The sequence below is a fragment of the Phocoena phocoena genome, chromosome 19, assembly GCF_963924675.1.
Source record: "Phocoena phocoena chromosome 19, mPhoPho1.1, whole genome shotgun sequence".
Classification (NCBI taxonomy): domain Eukaryota; kingdom Metazoa; phylum Chordata; class Mammalia; order Artiodactyla; family Phocoenidae; genus Phocoena; species Phocoena phocoena.
This window is the reverse complement of record NC_089237.1, coordinates 57,058,495-57,081,768: the sequence shown is the minus strand read 5'-3', so window position 1 is coordinate 57,081,768 and position 23,274 is coordinate 57,058,495. Positions and strand designations below refer to the sequence as shown.

General features: G+C 44.6%; 1 protein-coding gene across 1 annotated transcript in view; it reads left to right on the top strand.

Moving 5' to 3' along the window:
- The window catches only part of FBXW10B (F-box and WD repeat domain containing 10B), a 35,286-nt gene extending 13,651 nt beyond the window's left edge, over positions 1–21,635 (top strand). The window contains exons 8-14 of the mRNA XM_065898069.1: positions 2,889–3,010; positions 6,692–6,840; positions 7,827–7,969; positions 15,227–15,385; positions 17,039–17,304; positions 18,035–18,091; positions 20,812–21,635. Of these exons, the coding sequence (XP_065754141.1) occupies positions 2,889–3,010; positions 6,692–6,840; positions 7,827–7,969; positions 15,227–15,385; positions 17,039–17,304; positions 18,035–18,091; positions 20,812–21,635 (1,720 nt within the window). The remainder of the gene's footprint in view (positions 1–2,888; positions 3,011–6,691; positions 6,841–7,826; positions 7,970–15,226; positions 15,386–17,038; positions 17,305–18,034; positions 18,092–20,811) is intronic.
- Positions 21,636–23,274: the final 1,639 nt, after the last annotated feature.

Sequence of the window (23,274 nt, the reverse complement as noted above, 5' to 3'; positions counted from 1 at the left end):
TTTGAGTTAAATTTTGTGAAGGATGTAAGGTCTGTGGCTAAATTCTTTTTTTTTCTTCTTTTTTTTTTTTTTTGCATGTGGACGTCCAGTTGTTCCAGAACCATTTGTTGGATAGACTCTCTTTGCTCCATTGTATTACCTTTGCAATCAGTTGACTGTACTTACATGGGTCCGTTTCTGGGTTCTCTGTTCTGTTCCATTGATCTATTTGTCTATTCTTTCACCAATACCACATTGTCTTAAGTACTATAGCTTTGTAGTGAGTCTTGAAGTCAGGTAGTGTCAGTTCTCCACCATTATTCCCCTCCTTCAATATTGTTTTGGCAATTCTGGGTCTCATGCCTCTTCCTATAAACTTCAGAATGAGTTTTCAATATCCGCAAAATAACTTGCTAGGATTCTGATTGGGACTACCCTGTTTTGTTTTGTTTTAAAGATTTTTTTTAAGTTGTTGTTGTTTTTGATGTTTTCGTATGTGATGGTGGGGCAAGTTTTACATTTCACTTTCCTTTTTTTATATAACTTAGCTATGGTATATATTTTTTGAGTTTTTAGGGTAAGTTTACCGACTTGAAAAATCTAACTAGACTTTCAATTGGAGTTGCATTGAATTTATAAACAATTTGGGCCACACATTCATTTCTTTGTTCTTTCTTAGAACTTAAAACTTTTTCTTTATAAAAGTCTTGTGTAGTCTTATTTAATACTTGTAAACTTTATAATTTTATTGCTATTTTGAGTGGTATCTTATTTTCATTTATATTTTAAAGTTGGTTATTGCTGGTATTGAGGAATGGTATTGATTTTTATAGGTGGATCTTGTATCCAGCAACCTTGCTAACCTCTCTTGCTAACCTCAAAGTATGTATGTTGGTTTGGTTTTTCCATGTAGATGATCTTATCAACTGGAAATAATGGCAATATATTATCTTCTTTTCTGATACTTACGCTTTTCTCTCTTTCTTTCATTCTAACTTTGCCTTGGCCTTATAGTTAAGCAGTAGCTGTGAAAGCCATCTTTATCTTTTTCCCCTTTTTGAAGGAAGTACATCTGTTTTTTCTTTTATAAGTTTGCTAAGGCAAGGAAGTCCCTTCCATTCCTATTTTTCTGAAAGTGTTTCTCAAATATCAATACCTTTTCTGCATAAATTACAAAGACAACCTGGACATGTGGTTGGCCATGTTGTTAGAAACAGAAGTTCAAAACATGCTTTTTGGGACTTCCCTGGTGGCACAGTGGTTAAGAATCCGCCTGCCAATGCAGGGGCATAGGTTCGAGCCCTGGTCCAGGGAGATCACAAATGTCACAGAGCAACTAAGCCTATGCGCCACAACTGCTGAGCCTGCGTTCTACAGCCCGCGAGCCACAACTACTGAGCCCACGTGCCACAACTACTGAAGCCCGCATGCCTAGAGCCCGTGCTCTGCAACAAGAGAAGCCACTGCAATGAGAAGCCTGCGCACCACAACGAAGAGTAGCCCCCGCTCCCCGTAACTGGAGAAAGCCTACGTGCAGCAACGAAGACCCAAAGCAGCCAAAAATAAATTTAAAAAAAACATGCTTTTTTTTCAGACCAGTGGGACATTGTTGAACTCACTGTGGGTGCGGAGCAGGCTCTGACGAGCAGGTAAAGCCATAGGACCTTTAGGAATATTAGAAGGAAAAGCCTAACAAATCGAAAGAAAAACAGAACAAAAAAAACCCATTTACTAATCATTTCTTATGTGCCAAGTCTCATAATAACTATGAGGTAAGTACCATTATTATCCCCAATTTACAGATGACGAAACTGAGGTACAGAGTGATTCAGTAACTTATTCGAGATCACACGGCTAGTAAGTGATGGACCTGGGATTGGACCTCAGGCAGCCTGGCTCCGGAGCCCACCATCTTGACATTATATCGATACTTTGTACTATCATAAAGGCATTTGGCTGAAGTGGAAGTCAGTATTAATGATAGTTGAGAGACCTCAGGCAGGTTTGCGTATTAAAAAACAGTGTGACTCTGGGAATTACCTGTCGGTCCAGGGATTAGGACTCTATGCTTTCACTGCCAAGGGCGCGGGTTCAGTCCCTGGTCAGGGAACTAAGATCCCACAAGCTGTGTGGCCAAAAAACAGACAAAAACAAACAAACGAAAAAACCAGTGTGACTCATACACGTTCCCACGTTATCTCTTAGATATGCTTTAGAAATGCACATAAAATATTCTAGTGGCTCGGGTCAATTGTTGTGTTGTTCTTGTTTGAAGGTCAGCTCTACCACTGAATCAGTGCCATGGATTCTGAGCCTGGTGACCATTCTAGGGACCCTTCCACCTAATACGAGCTAACAGTTATCAATTATTTTCTACACACTGCTCATTGTTCTAGTGTTACATGCGTTATTGCAGAGTTTCTCAACCTCAGAAGCATTGACATTTGGGGCTGGAAAATTCTCCCTGTGGGGGGGGTCATCCTGTGAATTGTAGGATGTTTAGCAGCATCCTTGGACCTTGCATGCTAGATACCAATAGCACCTCCCTACCAACTTGTGACAACCAAAAATGACATTGTCACAGGGGATGGAAATCACCCCTGGGGGTAGAAATCACCCCTGGTTGACAGTCACTACATTAGTGTATTTAATTCTTCCCCAAAACCCTGTGAGGTAACTACTATTATTATCATCTCCATTTTATCAATGGGGAAATGAAGCTTAGTCAGAAATTAAGTAACCTTCCCGAAGTTACAGCTAATAGGCCCTGCAACTGGGATTCAGATGCAGGCCTTGGTCATAAAACTGCTGCCTTCCAACTCCCTGTTGAACTCTATACCGTCTGATCCCTTGGGCCCTCAGAAAATCTCAAAAACTTATTAGTATTATTTTTGGCCTGATTCCTGCAGATACTGGGATCTGAACAGTGGGGCTTGCATACGCATCTTCAGTGGCCACCAGGGGACTATCAGTTGCATGGATGTGTGGAAGAACAAGCTCGCATCTGGAGCAAGAGATTGCCAGGTAAAAGGTGAGAAAGAAACACCTCCACCTCTCTAAGAAGTTTCCCCAAATCCATGGGTTGCCAAAGGACTTGTTTTGCTCATTTCTACGGGCGGTCATTTACCCTTTCAACTGTCCCTGTATCCACTGACCCATTCACTCAACAACTGTTGATTGAATGCCAGGTGCTGTGCTAGACGGCAAGGAAAAAAGCGCTTATGATATGGCCCTTCCGATGTGGCTTTTTATTTCCCCAGGAGTCTCATGGTCTTCTAATGGAGACACACGTAGAAATATATAATGGGGGATTATAGTAAATATGTGAATGATAACAGTTGCCATTCATTGAGTACTAACCTTGAGACAGGCACTGTGATAGGTGCTTTGCGTACATTACCTTATTTAACTCTCACAAGAATCCTATGGGGTGACTGTAATTTTAAATTACAATCAATTTTAAAAAGAAGAGAGAAAAAAGAGGGAGAGAGAAAAAAAAAAAGAATCCTATGGGATGGATGCAGATAAGGAATCCACAACTCAGAAAACCAACTTGCCCCAAATCAAAGCTGCTAAGTTGTCGGGTGGGGATTTGAACCCAGGGCTGTCTGGCTCTAAAACGTGTGCTCCAATGAGCTTGTGGGGTACTAAGGGACCGTAGATATAAGAGTAAAAGGGAAAGCACTGCAGGCAGGGTGCTCTTTGAGTGTGATCTTGAGGAGGAGTAATTCTACACGCAGAGGGAGAGTGTAGAGCATTCCAAGCGGAAGGAACACCTCAGGCAAATCACAGAATATTGAAAAAATATGAAGAATTTGGGGAATTTCCCTTTGCTCTGTACAGCTGGGCTGCAGCCTGTGGTGTTTGGAGATCAGGCGGATACGTTTGTCTGGGGCCAGATTGTCAAGGGCCTTCTGCGTCGTGGTTGGAAATTGAACTTTATTCTATAAGACGTGGGGGCCGGTAGATGCGTTTTAAGCTGAGGATTGATATGATGAAATGTGTATTCGAGAAAGATTGCTCTGGTGATATCGTGGAAGAAGGATTTGGAGAGGTGGTGACTCCGGGGGACAGGGGGCAAGTTAAGGTACTTACTCAGTCTAGAGAACCTGTGATGTCTTCAGAATATCCGAGAACAGGCAAGTGTGAAGACATCAGATGGATGCGAGTTTACACGAGATGGTACAAAGAGAAGGGAGACTTCTAGAAGGAGAACTGGTGGGACTTCAACACTAGCTGGAGATGAAAAGTGAGAGAGGAGGGCAAAGGGTGAGGCCAGACTTTATAACGCAGGCCTCTGGGTATCTGGAAGTACCGCTGATGGAAACGGGGCTTCAGAGGAAGAGTCGGGTGGGGGAGGGAAGCAGGAGGGGGTGAAGGCTTCCATTTTGGACACGTTGAGTGTGGCAGGCAGGAGGACGGCCGACCAGAGATGGTCACGTTCTAATCCCGGACACCGGCGTCTGTGTCATCTTGTGCCTCGCATGGCAAAAGGGACTTTGCAGATGTACTGAAGTTAGGGACCTTAAAATGGGGAGATGCTCCCGGGTTGTTGGTGTGGGCCCATGGGTAATCACTTGGATCCAGAAAAACAGACATTTTCTTACCTGTGATCAAAGGGAGTCATGACTATGAAGAGTCGTCAGAGAGATACAGTGTTGCTGGCTTTGGAGATGGAGGAAGGGGGTCGTGAGCCATGGAATGTGGGTGACCCTAGAAGGTGGAAAAGGTCAGGAAATGCATTCCTTCCCGCCCACCCCCCCAGAGCCTCCATACACGCACACAGCCCTGCTGACGCCTTGATTTTAGCCTTGCGAAGTCGTGGCGAACGTCTGTAAGATAATCCATTTGTTGTTTTCAGACACGAAGCTGGTGGTAATCTGTTACAGCAGCAATAGGAAGCTAACACATTGAGCGTGGGATTACCGCGGACATCCGGGGGAGGGCAGCAGGAGGTGGATGCAGCCCCAGATGGGTCAGCTTGGTGGTTACCAAGTACAGTGAAAGGTGGAAGCCCCGGGTGTGGGTGAAATTTCCTTTGCAGAGCAGGAGGAAAGAGTGAAAGAGAAGAGAAGCCAGGGCCTCAGGAACCCACAGCATGTTAGGTGTGGGCGGAGGAAAATGACGGGAAAGGGACAGTGGGCTGGTGGGACACACACGGATGCTCAGAGCTGCCTGGGAAGCCTTACTCCCTACCTCTTTGCCCTCCCCAACTGACTGAGCGTCTCATTGCCGTGATTGCTTTGAGGGGTGGAGCAGAAAGGATGAAAGATGAGGCTCTGAAGATGGAAGGGTGGACGTGACCTCCCACTCACCTGAGAGAGTCCTGTGGGCCACCAGCAGGGCTATAGGGCAAGGGGAGTTAGGCCCTCACCTCTGGTGCAAAATTTAAGGGGACAGAAAAAAAAACTCAGTGATCAAGATGGTTATTTTAATGCAATACTTTAAAAGTCAAAATTAACGTGCAAAACACACAATGAAAAAAGTATCCGAAGATCTCTCACTCCACCCTAATCCTGGCCCAAGCTACCAGCCAGCCTGCTTGGGCTCTTCCCGCCTTCCTGGGTTACCAAAATAGAACAAAAAGGAGACAATTAGAGACCTGAAGGGTACCCCCCCACACTTTAAAAGTTCTTTAAGTCAGGACACCTTACCAATAACTCCTTTAATTCATCTTTCAATTTTCCCACTCCTAATTTGATAAAAGGGCCAATATATATTTAAAAACGAGTGTAGAGAAGTGTATTCACATAGTTCTGGTTAGTGGTTAGGAGCGTGGCCTGTGGACCCAGACTCCCTGGGTTTGAATCGCAGCTCAATCTGCTCACCGCCTGTGTGATCTTGAGCAGGTTACAGAACCTCTCTGGGCCTCAGTTTCCCCACCTGTACAGTGAGGAATAGTAATCGCTCTGCCTCGTGAAGATGAGTTAATGCCTGTCAGGCACTTCGAGTGGCGCCTGGCTCACAGCTAGCGCAGCGTGGATGCCAGCTATTGTTACTCTCCGGTCCTAGCTTACGTGTTCTGTTAACCGAGGAGGAAGGTTCTTCGGGGGCTTTAATGCCCTCACCCCCCTGAAATCGTGGTGCCTGCTTTCAGCTTCTTCCTTTAAGCTCGGCTCTCCCACCCACCCAGGGACACATACCCACCCAACACTTACAGTTTGGGGTACAGTGGCTCTGACGCTGTCTGTGTAGCAGCAGCAGTAGACCTGCCCTGAGCTGTGACAGTCTCGCAAAAGTAAAATCAATCCAAAAGTCAGATTCAGGAATATTTTAAAATGTAAATGAGGAGACACAGCTTTCTTTCCTTTGGGGGATAGAAGGTGTGGGTCAGGAGGACAGCATCCGGGAGGAACGAGGACATGAACATCTGCCATGATTTTCCTGAAATCCACTCCCTAGGAAGCATTTTTCAGGCTTATTAGAGCTGAGGAGGCTATTAGAGATGAGCTGTCCGACTCTCGGACCCCGAGGCTAAGTTCCAGGGTCAGAGCCAAGGTCCATGCACTGCTGGCTCTCCTAAGGGCTGTGTTCGGGGAGCGCTGGGTTGCAGGTACATGGAGTGTGGGTCAGCCTCTGGAGCTGCCGGGCCAGGTGAAGCCTTGCAGGGTCTGACACAATGGGCTCGGCTGGTCTTAGCTTGTGCGATGGGGTGTGGAGCCCCACTGCCACCCTCTCCGTGCACCTACCCCTCTCTCCCCCTCCCTTTCAGAGTGGGATATAGAGACAGGAAAGTGCCTGAAGACCTTTAAACACAAAGACCCCATCCTGGCCACCAGGATCAATGACACGTACATCGTGAGCAGCTGTGAGAAAGGGCTGGTCAAAGTGTGGCACATCATCACAGCCCAGCTGGTAAAGGTGAGGGGTGGGGACTGGGGGGTCGGGGCACTGGGGGTGAGGGGCTGGAGGACGCTGGCAGTCCCCCTCCAGGTAGCTCCCCAGACTGCCCTAGAGCAGTTGAGTGGCAGTCACCTAAAGAGGGTGGTCCTGAAAAGGGGGAGCGGAAGGCCTGCCAAGAATGGGCCATTCTGAGCCAGTAGAAGGTCAAGGCCCGCGTGAGCCGCCTCGTCATGGGTGGGTGGCGGTGGCGGAGGCTGCATTCTGACTCCTCATGGTACGTGGGCTCGGCGTCTTTTAACAGCAGCACGAGTAAAGTGCCTTCTCCTCTTCTGGAACATTCCAGCCTGATTCTGGTGTGGGGTATAGGAATGAACAAAGCCACAACTGTTTTCCTCCTTCCTCTCATGAGAAGAGAACATTGGCTGTCTAGAAAGTGATTGTTCACGCACAAAAAGCGTTCTCGCTGGATTGGAAGCCCCCTGGCCCTAGTGGGCGGTGGGGAGATGTCATTTGTGCCAGGACACAGGATCACAGTGAGAAACACTGACGTGGCTGGCAGGCTCTTGCCACCAGTGGTGTCGTCACTGTGGTCTGCCCAGCAGTTGCAGGCAGAGAAGCCCAGCTGCCTCCGGGTCCTGGCAAGGAGCTGGGGACGGAACACCTGAGCCTTGCCCTTCTGGCAGCAGAGGAAGGTAAATTGTGGCCCTCTCTGGCACTTTAGGAAGGTGGGGCCTGCCCCGCCGCAGACCCGCCGGGAGCAAGGCCTCGCCCTGCTCACCTTCCTCCTTAACTCCGGAGAGCTCCGGGGAGCGGGGGGGGCATGGAGTCCGCTGGCCTCATCAGAGCAAAGGCGCGGTCAGCTCAGATAAATGCTAAGTGGTGGTGGCCACGGATTGGTGGAGTGTGGCTTTGGGATTCATCTCGAGAAGCCTCCAGCTCTGGCCTTTGAGGAGTCACAGTCTGAGTGGAAGACGGGCTGAAAACAGAGGCATCTTTTCTTGCAGACACTCAACGGCCACGAGGGAGCTGTGAAGTGTCTGTGCTTCGACCAGTGGCATCTCTTGTCGGGAAGCGCTGACGGCCTGGTGATGGCCTGGAGCATGGTGGGAAAGTACGAGCGGTGCATCATGGCCTTCAAGCATCCAAAGTAGGTGCCCAGGAAACCGTGACCCAGCTCCTGCCCCGCTCTGTCTCCTGCCAGAGCCCAGACTTCGCTCTTCAGCAGATCGGTCCCCTCTGCTCCTCGTCCGTCTCTGCTCCCTCTTCTTCTGCGTGTCGTCCACTACGAACACCCCCTCTCCTGTCCTCCCTTATTTCTCTTAAGAAATAATACTAAATGTGGATTTTGAGAGGTTATTGAAACTTTACACTTACGACACATGGCATAAATTTGTATCTGTTACCTACCAAACTTAGGAATATTGGCAGAACTGTCCCCCAAATAATGCCAGCTCCACTAAGCTTAAAATCTTGGAATTGCGTGTTCATAAAAGCTTAAAATTATCCAAGTGCCAAAGGTTTAAAAATAACCAAGGGCTTAAAGAAGGAGCTCCCCTAAAGCCTGCAGGCTTGATTCTATTCCAGGACAGCAAATGGATTTCATTGTACACTTCCAATCCCAGTTTAGTGATGGTGGCTGCTTGGTGCCAGTTAAGAAGTACTCTGAGGTCACATCTAAGCTTATTTGAAAGGGTATTGTGGTCAGTTAATGGTTCTGCCACAGTCATGGGTTTTACAGGCTGCTCTGTGCCACTTCTGTACTGCATGAATAATGCTTCTTCCCCTGAGTGCATTATAAGAAATACCAGGAAACTAAGTGCTGTCCCAATCGATTGAAAGAGTAAATGGGCCTTCCAGGAGGATCTATCACGGGATAGTTATTTAGTGAAATATGGCCCTATATTTCCTTGTACCCTCACAGGAACCTCTTGAACAGGCAGACTGGCTTTGTGGGCGGTGGAGGGGGATATGGGCGTTTATGTGTATGTTCTCTCTCTGGCGTGTATGACTGCATTGTTGACAGGTGGGTGTCAGGAAAGGCCAGTGTTCAGTGATTTACCCAATCCTTGGGTGATTCTCAGTAAGCTTCTCAGCATATCATCTGGATTGTCAAAACCTGACCTCAAGGAGGGACTCAAACTTTGTGATGTCACCTGAAAATTGTAACTCTGCGTTTTTAAAACCTTCCAAGCATGATTCAGTAAGATTTAGTTTACTTATTGGAAAATAATTGTTCCCAGCAAACTCAGCAGTATGTTCAACATTTCATCAATCTATGAGCCTCCCACTCTTCCTCAGCTATGACACCTTCTGAGACCATTCCCACTTCCGTCGAATGACAGCCCAACATACCATTCACATTGGCTCTTGATGCCTTGTACAGTTACAGCAAATCCATAGACAGTTACAGTACACCTGGAGGACATTGTCAATGTTCTCATTTTTAGGGCCCTTTCTCCCACTCATCTGTAGTAGTGCTGTATATATGTAAGTGCTTAATAAATATTTCCAACTGATTGATAATGAGGACTAATTTGACAGATTGCCTTCCTGGAGGGTTCTAACGATGCACTGATACCCATCTTTAGAATATGACATGGATGAAAAAACATATATTTGCTCTCTGTCCTTCGTGGAAGAAGGACCAGAGAAAAAGGGCTCCTTTCTGTTCTCTTGGTCCAACAATTTTTTTTAATCCAAAATTAAGATTCTGTATACAGCGTAGGAGAGAATGGTTATGAGGAATGAAATGAGAGGATGCAAAGTAGGGCTGACAAAAATGATGATCCTTAGAAAAGCTTCTGTACCCTGGAGTGTCTTTTTTTTAAAAAACCCTTATTCTTTAATGTCTTTTCCATAGCTAGTATTGTACTAATATATTTTTTTGCAATTTTAAAATTAAGATATAATTCACATTACATAAAACTTACCATTTTGTAGCATACAATTCAGTGGTTTTTAGTATATCCATAATGTTGTGCAACCATTACCACTATCTAATTGCAGAATATTTCCATTAGTCAGTAGTAATGTCCTCTGTTTCATTTCTGATTTTAGTAATTTGACTTTTATTTCTTATTTTATTGGTCAGTCTAAGCAAAGATTTGACAATTTCTAGCTAAAGGTTTGTTGATCTTTTCAAAGAACAAACTTTTCGTTTTATTAATTTTCTCTATTGTTTTTCAATTCTCTTTTCATTGATTTCTGCTCTATATTTTCCTTCCTTCTGCTTGCTTTGGGTTTAGTTTGACCCTTTTTTTTAGTTTCTTAAGGTGAAAGGTTAGGTTATTGATTGGAGAAATGTGAGTATTTACTGCTATAAATTTCCCTCTGAACACTGCTATAGGCTGCATCCCATAAGTTTTGATATGTCGTGTTTTTATTTTAATTTATCTCAAAGTATTTTCTAATTTCCTTTCTAAATTCTTCTTTCCCCCAGTGGTTATTTAAGAGCATGTTGTTTAATTTCCATACATATTTATGAATTCCCCAAATTTCCTTCTGTTGCTCATTTCTAATTTAATTTCATTGCAGTTGGAGAACATACTTTATATAATTTCCATCTTTCAAAATTTACTGACACATTTTATGGCCTAATGTATGGTCCACCCTGGAGAATGCTTCATGTTCACTGGTATGAATGTGTATGCTGTTGTTGGTGGAATGCTCAGTATATGTGTGTTAGGTCTACATATAGTTTATAATGTTGTTTATGGCTTGTGTTTTCTTGCTGATTTTCAGTTCTATCCATTTTTTAAAGTGTTGCATTGAAGTCTCCATCTATGATTATTGAGTTTTCTATTTCTCCCTTTAATTCTGTGAGTTTGGGGGCTCTTAGGTGAATATGCATTTATAATTGTTATATCTGCTTGGTAAGTTCACCCTTTTATCATTATACAATGTTCTCTTTTGGTCTCCATTAGCAATTTTGTCTAAAAGTCTATTTTGTATGATATTAGTGTAGCTACTCTGGAGCTTCTTTGGTATGGAGTATCTTTTTCCATTCTTTCACCTTTATTTGTGTCTTTGAATCTACAATTGAGTCTCTTGTAGACAGCATATAGTTGGATCACGTTTTTAATCCTTTTTCCAATGTCTGCCTTTTAATTGAAGAGTTAGCCCATTTACATTAAGTGTAGAATGGACTTAACTCTACCATTTTGATATTTTCTATATAGTCTTTTGTATTTTTTTGTTTCTCAAGTCTTCTATTATGGTCTTTTTGGATATTAAGTGAATATTTGGATATTTTCTAGTGTGTCATTTTAATTCCCTTTTCATTTTTTTCCTCTATATTTTTGAACTATTTTCTTAGTCGTTGCCCAGGGGATTACAATGAATGTCTTCATTTATCTAGTTCACATTAATATCAACTTAATTTCAATAGTATACAAAAACTGCTCCTATACAACTCCTTTCCCCCCCTTTTTTATACTCTTTTTGTAAACAAATTAAATCTTTATATCCTGTGTGTCCATTATCATAGACTTATAATTATTGTTTTATGCAGTTGTCTTTTAAATGAGATGAAAAAAAGAGTTATAAATTAAAAAATACATTTATGCTCTGTTTTATATTTTCCTAGGTAGTTGTATTGATAGTTACCTTTACTGATGCTCTTTATTTCTTCATGAGGATTTGAATTACTGTCTACTGTCCTTTCAGTTCAACCTGAAGGACTCCATGTACCATTTCTTGTTAGGTAGGTCTGCTAGTGATGAACTTTCAGTTTTTGTTTATTTCAGAATTTCTTAATTTCTCCATTTTTGAGAATGGTTTTGATGGATATAGAATACTGGGTTTACAGTTATTTTTTTACCCTTTCAGCACTTTGAGTAGGTCATTCTATTGCCTTCTAGCTTCCATGGTTTCTGATGAGAAGTCAGTTATTAATGTTATTGAGGATGCTTTTTATGTTATGAGCTGCCCTTCTCTTACTGCTTACAGTTTGATTATAATACGTCTAGGTGTGGATCTTTTTGAGTCTATCCTAGTTAGAGTTGAGGTTCTGGAATGTGTAGATTAATGTTTTTCATCATGTTTGGAAAGTTTTTGGCCATTATTCAAATATTCTTTCTGCTCCTTTCTCTCCTCTTTTTCTGGGAATCCTGTTATGCATATGTTGATGTTTGATGATGTCACACAGACTTCGGAGGTTCTGTTCATTTTTCTTCATTCTCCTTTATTTCTGTTCTTTAGACTATATAGTCTCAATTGACCTCTCTTCAAATGCTTTCCTTCTTCTGCCTGCTTGAAACTGCTGTTGAGCCCCTCTAGTGAATTTTCATTTCAGTTAGTATAGTTTTTCAACTCCAGAATTTCTGTTTGGATTCTTTTATAATTTCTAATTCTTTATTGATATTCTTTATTTGGTGAGACACCATTCTTATACTTTCCTTTAGTTTTGTGGGCATGGTTTTCCTTAGCTCTTTGAACACATTTAAAATAGATGATTTAAAGTCTTTGTCTAGAAAGTGCAACCATTGGGCTTCCTTATGCACAGTTTTTATCGATTACTTTTTTCCCTGTTTATGGGCCATACCCTCTAGTGTCTTTTTACACTTTACAACTTTTTTGCTGAAAGCTGTACATTCTGAATATTTTAATATGACAACTCGGGAAATCAAATTCTCCCCCATGCCCAGGGTTTCTTTCTTTCTTTTTTTTTTCTAGCTATTTGTTGTAGTTTTTATTGTTTGTTTAGTGAGTCTGTATTCTTTGTCTTGTTTGGCCACCGAAGTCTCTTTTATTACCTTGGTGGTGTGCTCATGACTGGAAAGAGATTTATTGGAACACCTGGAAACAAAATACCCCCCATTCTTTGCCAAGGGGCTCTGTGTGCCTGTTGAGGGAAGCCTTCAACACTCAGCCAGACAGTTTACAACTCTGCCTTAGCCCTCATTTCCTGCTTGTGCAGACCATCAAGGTTATTCAAGAGTGAGAGCTTAGGGCTTTTTCAAGTCTCCCCCAAGCATGTGCACAGCCCTGGGCGTGTATGTGGCCAGAGAGAGTCCCAGAAATACAGCTGAGCTTTTCACAGCCCTTACAGACATTTCATTCCCCAGTTTTTCCTCCAAAGCTTCTTGGTTAGTGTATTGTTTGCCCCAGCAGATATCTATTGCCTTAGGCAACCATGACTAAAATATTTGCCTATGTTTTTAACAAAACATTCCCCCCACCTCTACCCTCCCCAGGTAGTAGGTTTAGCACTGGGTAAGTTCCTGGTAAGATGAAATAATAACAAGTTTTTTGAGCCAGTCTCCCAGGAAGCCACCAGACAGGTCAGATAATTCATTGTGAATGAGGTCTGTTCTGTTGCCTCCAGTAGCAGGAATGTGGGCTGTTATTGATATTTTCATGGCTGCCACTGGGCTGGAGAGTTGGGATTGGACTAGGGTAAGTTAACATGCCACAAAGTCCACTGTTCCTACTGAGACTAAGATCATTTTCTTGTCTAAGTGCTCCCTGGGTTGCTGCAAGCCTTTGGTTATTTTCCAGAGTTCCAAATAGTTGATTCTGACAGTTTTTGCCAGTTTCTTCGTTGCTTTTATGGAAGGATGGAATTTTGGAGTTCCTTCCTCCACCATTTTCACTGACATCACCCTCTGCAGTCTCTTTTGATAAAAGAGGAACAAAGAAGGAGACAAATGACTTATTTTTAGAACAGAGATAAACCTGAAAGGAGACTGGATTATGCCAGGACCATGAAAACTTGTGTCAGGTATGGGCTAAGTTTTAAAAATACCTTGATTGATTTAATCCTGACAGCAATCCTCTGAGGCAGTTCCCCCTTTTCATGGAATAGAAAACTGAAAACTGAGAGGTTAAGTTATTTTCTCAAGGTTATATAGTCAATAAGAGGTAGGATCAGGTTTTGATCCCAGGTCTTCTGATCCCAAAGCCTGTGTTTTTAATCACCAGGCTATAATGGTATAGGTTGAACCACCAAATGTCACAGGAACCCATGAGAAGTGTAGGTTTAGCTCAGCAAGATCCAAAGAGATACACAAAGAGGCAACCCTTCTATCATGAGGCATCTCTCCTAGTGCTGGATTCCCCCACAGGTGGACCGAGGTGCATCAATATAGTTATTGTATTTCCAGCTTAAGAAAAAACCGGAACTTTGTTGGACTTTCTTATACTTATTTTATACCTTAGATTGGTCTATCTATCTATCTATCCATCCATTCATCATGTGAGGTGGGATTCGAACCACATTGGCGTCTTTGCTGCTTTTTGAATATCTCCTGTCTTTCAAGGTCTTTGCTATTTCTGTTTTGTTAGTTGTTGGGGCCTTGAAAAGTCTTATTATTGGCTCTGGGATCTGACCAAGGCCAAATGGCGTGGGGTGGATGTCATTCTTTTAACATACTGTAGCAACAATCATACACTGAAACGTGAGTTGACATTCACTTTTCTAACAAATGTTTATTGAGGGCCTGCTGTGGGGCTAGGCACTGTGCTGGGTGTGCAAAGATGGATAAGATGTGGACTGTGCCCAAGAGGTTCTGACAATATACCCGAAGTTTGTGTGTGTGAGTGGAATGAGAGGAGAATGAAGGTAAGGGATGGTTTTATGGAGAAGGTATCACGTGAGCGAGGCCATGGATGGACTTGGATGGGTAGAGACGGCAGGAATCAATGGATCTGCTTTACAGATAAGATCTAACAAATTGGTGGCATCGAGGTCCATTTTTCAGTAGCATTAACAGCAATGGGGTAATTACACTTCTCAGAATTGAATACTCCAACTTACCTGGAGCCCAAGTTGGAGCCAGCTGTTGTAGGGAGAATTTTGTTGGAGGCATCTACCTAAGTCTTCTCCTGATCCCCTCTCCTTTCCTGCTGGTTGTCACAAAAGGGAGCTCAAAAATCTCACCCCTGGGTACAATTTTCCTTAAGGATGTTTCACTGAAAGAATTAAAGCCACTAATTTAAGAACCAAAAGAAACTGCTCAAATACCAGGTTTTTGCTTATTATAAAGATGATTATTTTCCCTTGTTTTTTCTTTGTTTCTTTATATAACAATGCTACTTTTAGAAAGATTCAAAACGTTAAATACTTCTCAGCATGAGAAGTATTAGCTAGGAATCAAATTGTAAGAGAGAAGCATGGTCATCTCTGTATCAGACCAAAAAAGAATCTGTGACTTAAGCTTTTTTGTTTTGCCACCTTGTGGCACTGTGACCAAATTGCAGGAAAAATAACAGAATATGGGGGGAGATTCCATCTGTGTCTTGAGGGTTAATGGTTTACATCCAGAATCATAGAATGATGGCAAACATCGTTTCAAGGACAGTCACGACCCCTGCCTCCCAACAGTACCCGAAATGCCCCAACTCCAGACACACCCACACAGTTTGCCAGAAGGTGGGTACTGCCCATTGCTCTGTTCCCTTCCAGGGAGGTTCTCCACGTGGCCCTTCTCTTCCTCCGGGTCATCAGTGCCTGTGCAGATGGCAAGATCCGCATTTACAATTTCCTAAACGGGAACTGTCTGAAGGTGATGAAAGCCAATGGCAGAGGTTATCCTGTGCTGTCCTTCTTTATTCAGGGCAACAGGTGGGTGGTAGGTCAGAGCCCTGAGCATTTCTGTTTGGATGATTATTTTTCCTCCTATGGGACACCGGCCCCGGATTTGCTGGCAGCAGGAGAGAGTGGGCCGTGCTCCGCTCCAGTCTTGGCTGCAGTAATAGGCTCGTGGGGGACTCATGGGACTTCACACAGAACTTAGCAATCAGGGACCACACTACTCTTCATTCGTTCTGGGTGTCTGATCCAGTCACGCGATGGGTTCGATACAGCTCTGCCGTGGGGACCGAGGTTCTGCCAGCCTGCAGCCCCTGATCCCACGTCCAGCCTGAGAGCTTCCCAGCTCTCTGTGTCTCGCTTCTGATGCAGAGTGACGTGCAGGAGGGCGGGAGTGGCATTGGCAGGCGGCCCAGTGTCCAGTGGGGCAGAACTGAGCAGATGAGTTTACAGAAAGCAGAACCATGACGACACTCACTGTATATAATACTGTGTTGTTAGACGCTAGGTTCAGGGTGATATTATGTGAAAATACCCAACTAGACTTAACTTTTAAATTCTACCACAGCCTCACTTAAGACATCACTTAATCGCTTCGAACCACATTGCCTTCCTCCTGATTAGTCCTCCTTGCTTAAAGCAGGGGGGGTGCTAGTATACGAAGGCTCAATAAATGAATGGTTTTCAGTTACGAAGTCAGAAGGCTATAAAAAAAGGTCACCTTTGACCTTTTCTTAATCATGACATCCGAAGAGAGATGTCAGCTTGAGCAAAATATGTCTGAAAGAGATTCCTAATTGGAACGATTCCCCAAGTTCCATTCCAGTGCTTCCAACCGTAACGAGTCACTTTTATGGAGAGTTTACGCTAACAGTGACAGTCTTAAAATTGCAGGCTTTTGGCGCAGAAAGGAGCCCACACATAGCATTTCCATTTCTTGTTTATGGTTATGGGAGACCTAGGAGCAGAGGTGGGGGAGGAAAAGCAATGCCCTGTAACCGCTGTGAAGCCCAGGAACAGTGGGTGGGTAGGAGGTGATGTTGGGGACCCCGGGTTTAGAACTCTTTTTTTCTCTAGTGGCATGAGAGTGGGGATTAGGGAAGACAGATGTCCTCCTGCTTTACAAAGTACAAATGTTCTGTCTGAACGTAGAGCGTGCACAGACACCCAGAGCGATGGCTTGAAGGGGGTGGGGCTGGAGGGTCAGCGAGGGCTTGAAGGCCTCCCCCATTAGAGTTTTCCTCACCCCATCACGGCAGTAGAGCCATGGCATTTGGATGCTGTGCTTAAGAAAAAAGGAGTGAACTTGAAGACATCTGTGTGCAGAGTAGCTAAGCCTTCTGACTCGGGCACCCCAGGTTCTTGGCACTCACTCCAGGAACGGAAATTCGTTAAAAAATATTGTAATCCGAGAAGCGAAGTAATCAGGACGTGTGTGCCTTGTTCACATCTAATTTCTAAAGAAAACGGCTACAGAGCTAACGACCCCCGCCGCACGGCCTGCCACCTTTCTCCGCCCGTAGACCCTGCAACAACCTACACCACCCTGTCTGTGCGGTCATTTCCCGGGCACTGATCCCTTGGCCTCAGGATCGGACGGGACGGTAGTCCAAATGCATATCTGGTAGCCGGGCGGTGGCAGCCTCCACACTCCTTTTGTGGGCAACCCTGTCGCTTTGGTTCCAGGATGGTGATCAACACAGAGAGCAACATCCTTATGTTCCAGTTCGAGAATATCAAGTGGCAGTACTCCCTGGAACGGGCCAAACAGAAGAAGAAGGACAAAGAGTGTGCCAGGGAAGAAAACGGCCTCGCAGAAGCTCTCTCCAAGTCGAGCACTCAGATTTACAGCCCTCAGGAATCCATACCTAGCAAACACACGGCCCAGGAGTCCCTGTTCAGCAAATCTCACAGGTCCCCAGTTCTCCTGAGGGCATCCAGGTTACCTACAGGTAAGAATCGAATCCCAGGCAGCCCAGTGGTACCCGGTGGAGCAGGTGAGGGGCTTCCGGGACCAGTTTCTCTGTGGAATATTTCGGTCAATGGTTTCTTGATGATATGAATCCCAACCTGTATGTCATTCTCTTTGATGTGACAATTTGTTAGCCAGCTCAAGGGGATCTCCTGATTTTCAAGGCCTAAGTTTTCAGACTTACTAGAATCTTTCTGCAGTAGATGACACTAGCCCTTCGTACTTGCCATTAAAACAAAAACCAGACAACCAACATCCTCCCCCTTGCGCCCGATCCAAGCATATAGTACGTGATTATTTCCTTAGGACACAGACAAGATGTATTGTACTGCAAAAAAACCTCCCCTGCGGAACATATTCTCTGTAGACCTCTGACTGATAACATGCGTACCTGGAAAATACTAGATCAATAGATCACCTCCAAGAGTATTACACCACAAACGGTCAGTTAGGACAGAGGACCGAGAATTTCAGATAATGCATAAAGCTGGATAATCAGTAGGAAACGGGGGTAGGAGGGGGGCGTCAGGAGGTGATCTAGATGGACCTTCGGCTCCAGGTGATTGCCTAGTTTCATGGGACAACAGGAAGCAACAAACAGTAAAGTGATCATTTGGATGAAAATCAGTTGAATTATCGGCTACGCCCCCAGTATTCATACCTAATTGAATCACATAATTACTACGGTTTCCTTCTCAATCTTAATTTAGGAGTGTTAACGGAGGCACCTCTAAGTCAAGGAACGCCAAAGTCACCCCGAAGAGATGGCAGGAAGAGACCGAGTTCTAGGGAAGCAAATGGCATGGGCACCGAGCAAGAGAATTTGGAAGCAGAACCCCTCGCCAGAGATAAGAACGGTGACCCTTCATTCTGAATTCACGTGGCAAGATTCAATCTCTCTCTCTTTCTCTCTCTCTCTCTCTCTCTCTCTCTCTTTGTTCAGTCTGATTTTTCAGCAGGTTCATCAATCAGTTTGCTTGCATTCTGAATGGATCAAATGCCCAGCTTCTCCTAAGAGTGGTGGGTTTTCCCTAATCGTCCCCTTACTGACTTGAGGCCACACAGAGCGAGCGCCTTTCTCAGAGCTGAGCCTCTGGTTTTGGGCTCACAGTCAGCCTCCTCACTTCTTGGACTGTTGTGTCATCAATCTGAGTAATGGGCTCAGCGGAAGGGAGAAGAGGCAGTGGGGCTGATTGCAGAGGCGTTTTAGGGGGGTTTCATGGGGGAGGAGCTGGATTGGGGGGTGCTCTACATGTGAGATAAGGGGATCAGGGAGATAGGCGGGGAGGAGCTTTGGAGAAGAGTTACCATGAATCAGGTGTCCCTTTGTTGTTTTCGAGAGACTCTGGTAAAGATTTAAAATGCCTTTCAAATATTTTTGGCTAATATAGTAGTGTTTCTTTGAATCAAACTCCCTGCAGAGACTAGCTTCAAGGTGAGGGTAAAACAATTGAGTTTTGTGAGGTCTGTAATAACAATGGGCATCCTTGCATATACCTGTCTCTGTATACCTGTATAGGTATACCTGCGGGGTAAAGTCCTAGGTGTGGCATCGCTGAGCCACAAGGATGATTGCATTTTAAAAGCTAGAAGGAGATCGCCATAGTTGTCTTTAAAAACTGCTGTGTCACTTTTCACTCCCACCAGCGATGCTTGAGAGCTCCCGCTGCTCCCAAGCCAACACTGGGTGTCCACCATCATTTTGCTCATATGATAAGTAAAGATGCTATTTGCATTTCTTTAAGGTTGATCACTCACAAACTAAATGTCCCTCAGTGGGCAGTAACTAAGTAGGTGATGACAAAGCCATACTATGACAAAGGCATATTATACAACAGCTAAAAATGGATGAGGAGCCCCATTTTTTTTTTTTTTTTGAGGTACGTGGGCCTCTCACTGTTGTGGCCTCTCCCGTTGCGGAGCACGGGCTCCAGACGCACAGGCTCAGCGGTCATGGCTCACGGGCCCAGCCGCTCCGCGGCATGTGGGATCCTCCCGGACCGGGGCACGAACCCGTGTCCCCTGCATCGGCAGGCGGACTCTCAACCACTGCGCCACCAGGGAAGCCCATGGAGCCCCATTTTTGACTTGGAAAGAGATCCATAATGTATTATTATATGAAAAAAAGACAAGTTACTGAACAATGAGCCCATCACAATTCCTTTTAATAGAAGGAGAAAAACTGTGTTTTGTCTCTCTCACACACACACAGAGTGGTGTATTCTGGAATTGGATGAAGCACGGGGAAGACTTTGACATCTTAATTTCATTTAGATAAGACCTACTTGGTCAAGGAAAATTATACACTGTTATAAAATTGTGAAATCAATACCCTGTTGCATTTTCTTTGCTAGTTTTATTGGTGCAGTTTGAGGTGCAGATTTTACTTGCTAGGTCAGACTAGACAAATGCCTTCTCCTTTTCATGGTTCAGTTATGCATTTTGTAAAAGGAGGATAATGTTTTCAGTGTGTCTGTGAGGTATTGCAGGGATTCAAAAGCCCAAATGAGAGACATAGTAAATTTGCTCACCTGTGAAGACATCGTTGCTAACTCAAGGGCCTTAGGCATCTTGGAGGCCTTGACCCTAAAGTAGCATGCCAGAATGAATCTCTTGTCCTTGTCAGTGGCTTTTGGACCTACAAAATGTTCACAACATTTTGGGGGACTTCCCTGGTGGTCCAGTGGTAAAGAATCCGCCTTCCAATACAGTGGACGCGGGTTCGATGCCTGGTCCGGGAACTAAGATCCCACATGCCGCGGGGCAACTAAGGCTGCGTGCCACAACTACTGAGCCCACGCACCTCACAGGCCACGTGCTCTGGAAGCTGCGCGTCTCAACTAGAGACGATCCTGCGTGCCTTAACATGATCCGATGCAGCCAATAATAATAATAAATAAATCTAAAAAAAAATGACAGGTGATTTTTAAAACAAACCAAACCAAAACAAAACATTTAGGGAACTCCTGTTCAGGAACCGCCTTTTGGCCATTTGATAGTTTCAGTTTTGCAGGGGTGACGTGTTTTTTGAAGGCAGTTTTGATTTTGAGAAACATCCAAAGATCATTTGGAGTCAAATTTGATGAATAAAGTGGAAATCAAGCTTTGCCATCCAGGTTTTATTTAAAAATATAGGTATGTTACTGAAACTTTGTAAGGCCTATAAATGGGGTGTGAAGGTCCTTCCCACAGGGAAGTTTCAGGAATGTGTGGAGCACAGGCATTACATATGTTCCTTCCAAAATATGTGTATCTAGAGGTTAATACACACTTGTACACAAGTACTAGCATATTTGTTAAAAACGTGTGTTAAATATTTTGTAATTTCTCGTCTCATAGAGGATTTTTGCTCACATGATGGCAGCATGTCCACTCGGTAACAAAGACTATAGTCTGAATAGCAGTTGGAATGGATTTAACTTTCATACGTAAGTACTTAATGGTTTTCACGGAACACTTGTTTTTCTTTTCTTTTTTTTTTTAAAAGCAGATGATGTGGAGGAAATACCAAAACAAGGACAACTGGGAACTTTGGGAGACTTGATCAGTTGCTCAAAGAAGAAGTCCTGGTGCATCCCTATGTCACCTGACCAGTTCCTCCTGACTGTGAATGCCCTGCAGAAAGCCCATAATTCTGGGGAGTTTGCCTATCCCCGGAGGCCCCAAACCCAGGTCATCGATGCCTGGGGACCTTCCATTTCATACCCAAGGAAGGTCCTGAGTTTGAAGGGACGATCGGTCCAACATGCTGTCGATCGGTTGAGATTGAGCAACCCTCCCATAGACGTGAAACAAACCAGTATTCCCCTTGAAATCCAGAAGCGTCAGCCTAACCTGAAGAACTCCGTGCACAGCCCCAGAGTCCAGTCTACCATCCCCCAGCCGGTGCTCATCTTCCCCAGGTTCTCTGGAAGCTTAAAGGCTGAAGACCCGCCAACCAGTTCAACTGATGGAGCAGTGCGCAGCTTCAGCCCCTTAACCAGCACACAGGTCATCCAGCCAAACCGCGTGCTGGCTCCGCCGATGGGCACGACGGCCCAGGCTGCCAAGAGAGATTGGCCCCGCTTCTACACGGCCCTCGACCCCTTCAGGGTGAACACGGAGTTCATGCTGCTGACTGTGAAGGAGGAGAAAGAGTACGAGGAGGCCAAGATGAAGGAGTTTCAGGCCATAAAGCCGGCTGGAGGGGTTGACCTGGAAAAAGCCAGCAGAGCTGCCTGGGTCAGGAAGATCAAAGGCCTGCCCATTGATAATTTCACGAAACAAGGGAAAACAGCAGCCCCTGAACTTGGGCAAAACGTATTTATCTGAACCAGCCTTGGGAAATTGCAGCGTTTTATCATAAACAAAAAACCAAGTGGATGTTGGTGTTCGGCCTCTTTTTGTTTGTTTTCAACTGTTCCCTGGCAATTAACATGGGGACTCTTTAATTATTTTCCTATAAGCCAAAGAACTGATATTTATCAAAGTAAGAAAACAGAGAGGCTGGGGGTGATTGGCATCTGTAGTTCCACTGAAAACCATTCAGTGAGAGGCATGGAAGCCCTGTTTCATTGATGGGAGATGTTGGAAGTTTGATACCACTCATGGCTACCAATTTAGGGCTGTCATTTCTTCTAGCAAATGAACTGATGGGATTATATCAGAATAATGCACTGGAGTTCCCTGGTATTTTCGTATGGAAGCCTGATGAAGCTCAATGAGTTCAATTAAGAATCTAAAAGGAGAAGCCCTCAAATTGCATTCTTCCTCCTCAGGGCTAACTCCTATGGAAGAGAATTAGGCACATTCATCCTTTCTACATTAATATCATGTGTGTTGAGGTTGCTACTTAAGCCTGCTGAGGTTGGTGTCAGGGGCCAGGCAGGTGATTTAGACGTGAGCAGCCCAGCATAGGGGCTGTGGCCCATCAAAGAGCACAAGCCCCATGTGAAGGGGGTAGCTCCTACTCAGTAGCTCAGCATGGCCTAGGATGGAAACCATTGAAGCAGAATGCAGAACAAAACAACAAAACACCAACCCCACAAAACTCTGCAACCCACACACTGAGTGGGCCACCAAAACCCTGGCCTCGGTAGGCTGGATGCACAGGCCACCTGTTCCCAGCCTCCGCTTTCACCTCCAGGTGCAGGAATACCATCATTTGCCAAGCTTTCTCTCCCTGGAGAATTTTTTCTCCATTCTTAGGAAATCAGGTTTAAAGTAGCACTGGCAAACAGCCATGTAAAAATTGTGATTTGAATGGAAGGAATCCCTTCAATTAAGGAAACGTGCTTCTACACATTATTCCATGAGCCTTCCAACAGCCGTTTGACAGCAGGCTGGGCAGATAGGATATTGTTATAATCACAGTTTCAAAGATGACATGAAGTCCCTGAATTTCAGCTCCTTCAAGGGGCAAGATCACAATATTCACAGCTAAACTTAAAACCGTGATAAGAATAACATCTATTGAGTAGGTATGGACCCTGGAAGGGAAGGACACATAGATGTTAGCTAGATAATTGGTTAAGTGGAGTAGACGGGCTCAAACCCAGGGGGCTCAGACTCCGGGGCCCACGCTCTCAGCCTCTCTCCTTACTGTTTCCAAGGTCTACCTTCCTCCCTTAATAAGACCTGCCATGTTTAGGGTCCTCCCGCCTACTTCTTCTTAATAACATTTACCCCTTCGCAGGAGGACATTTATTTCTTCAACTGCTTCCACTATTTAAGGTACAAAAGTAATCCTGTACGGAATTACACGTCATCGTAAAACACTCAAACGAAATGAAAACTATGGAATAATCATGGCCCTGACCCCCACCCCTGCCCTCAGGACATCCACACTAGAGGAATGACACTCTGTAGGCGGCAGCAACATCCAGGCAACAAACCATGAAGTCCCAAAAGCAGCATCTTTTACTTTCCTCTCCTGCTTGGACCTGCCCGTGCCCCAGCCTGAGTCCTGGCT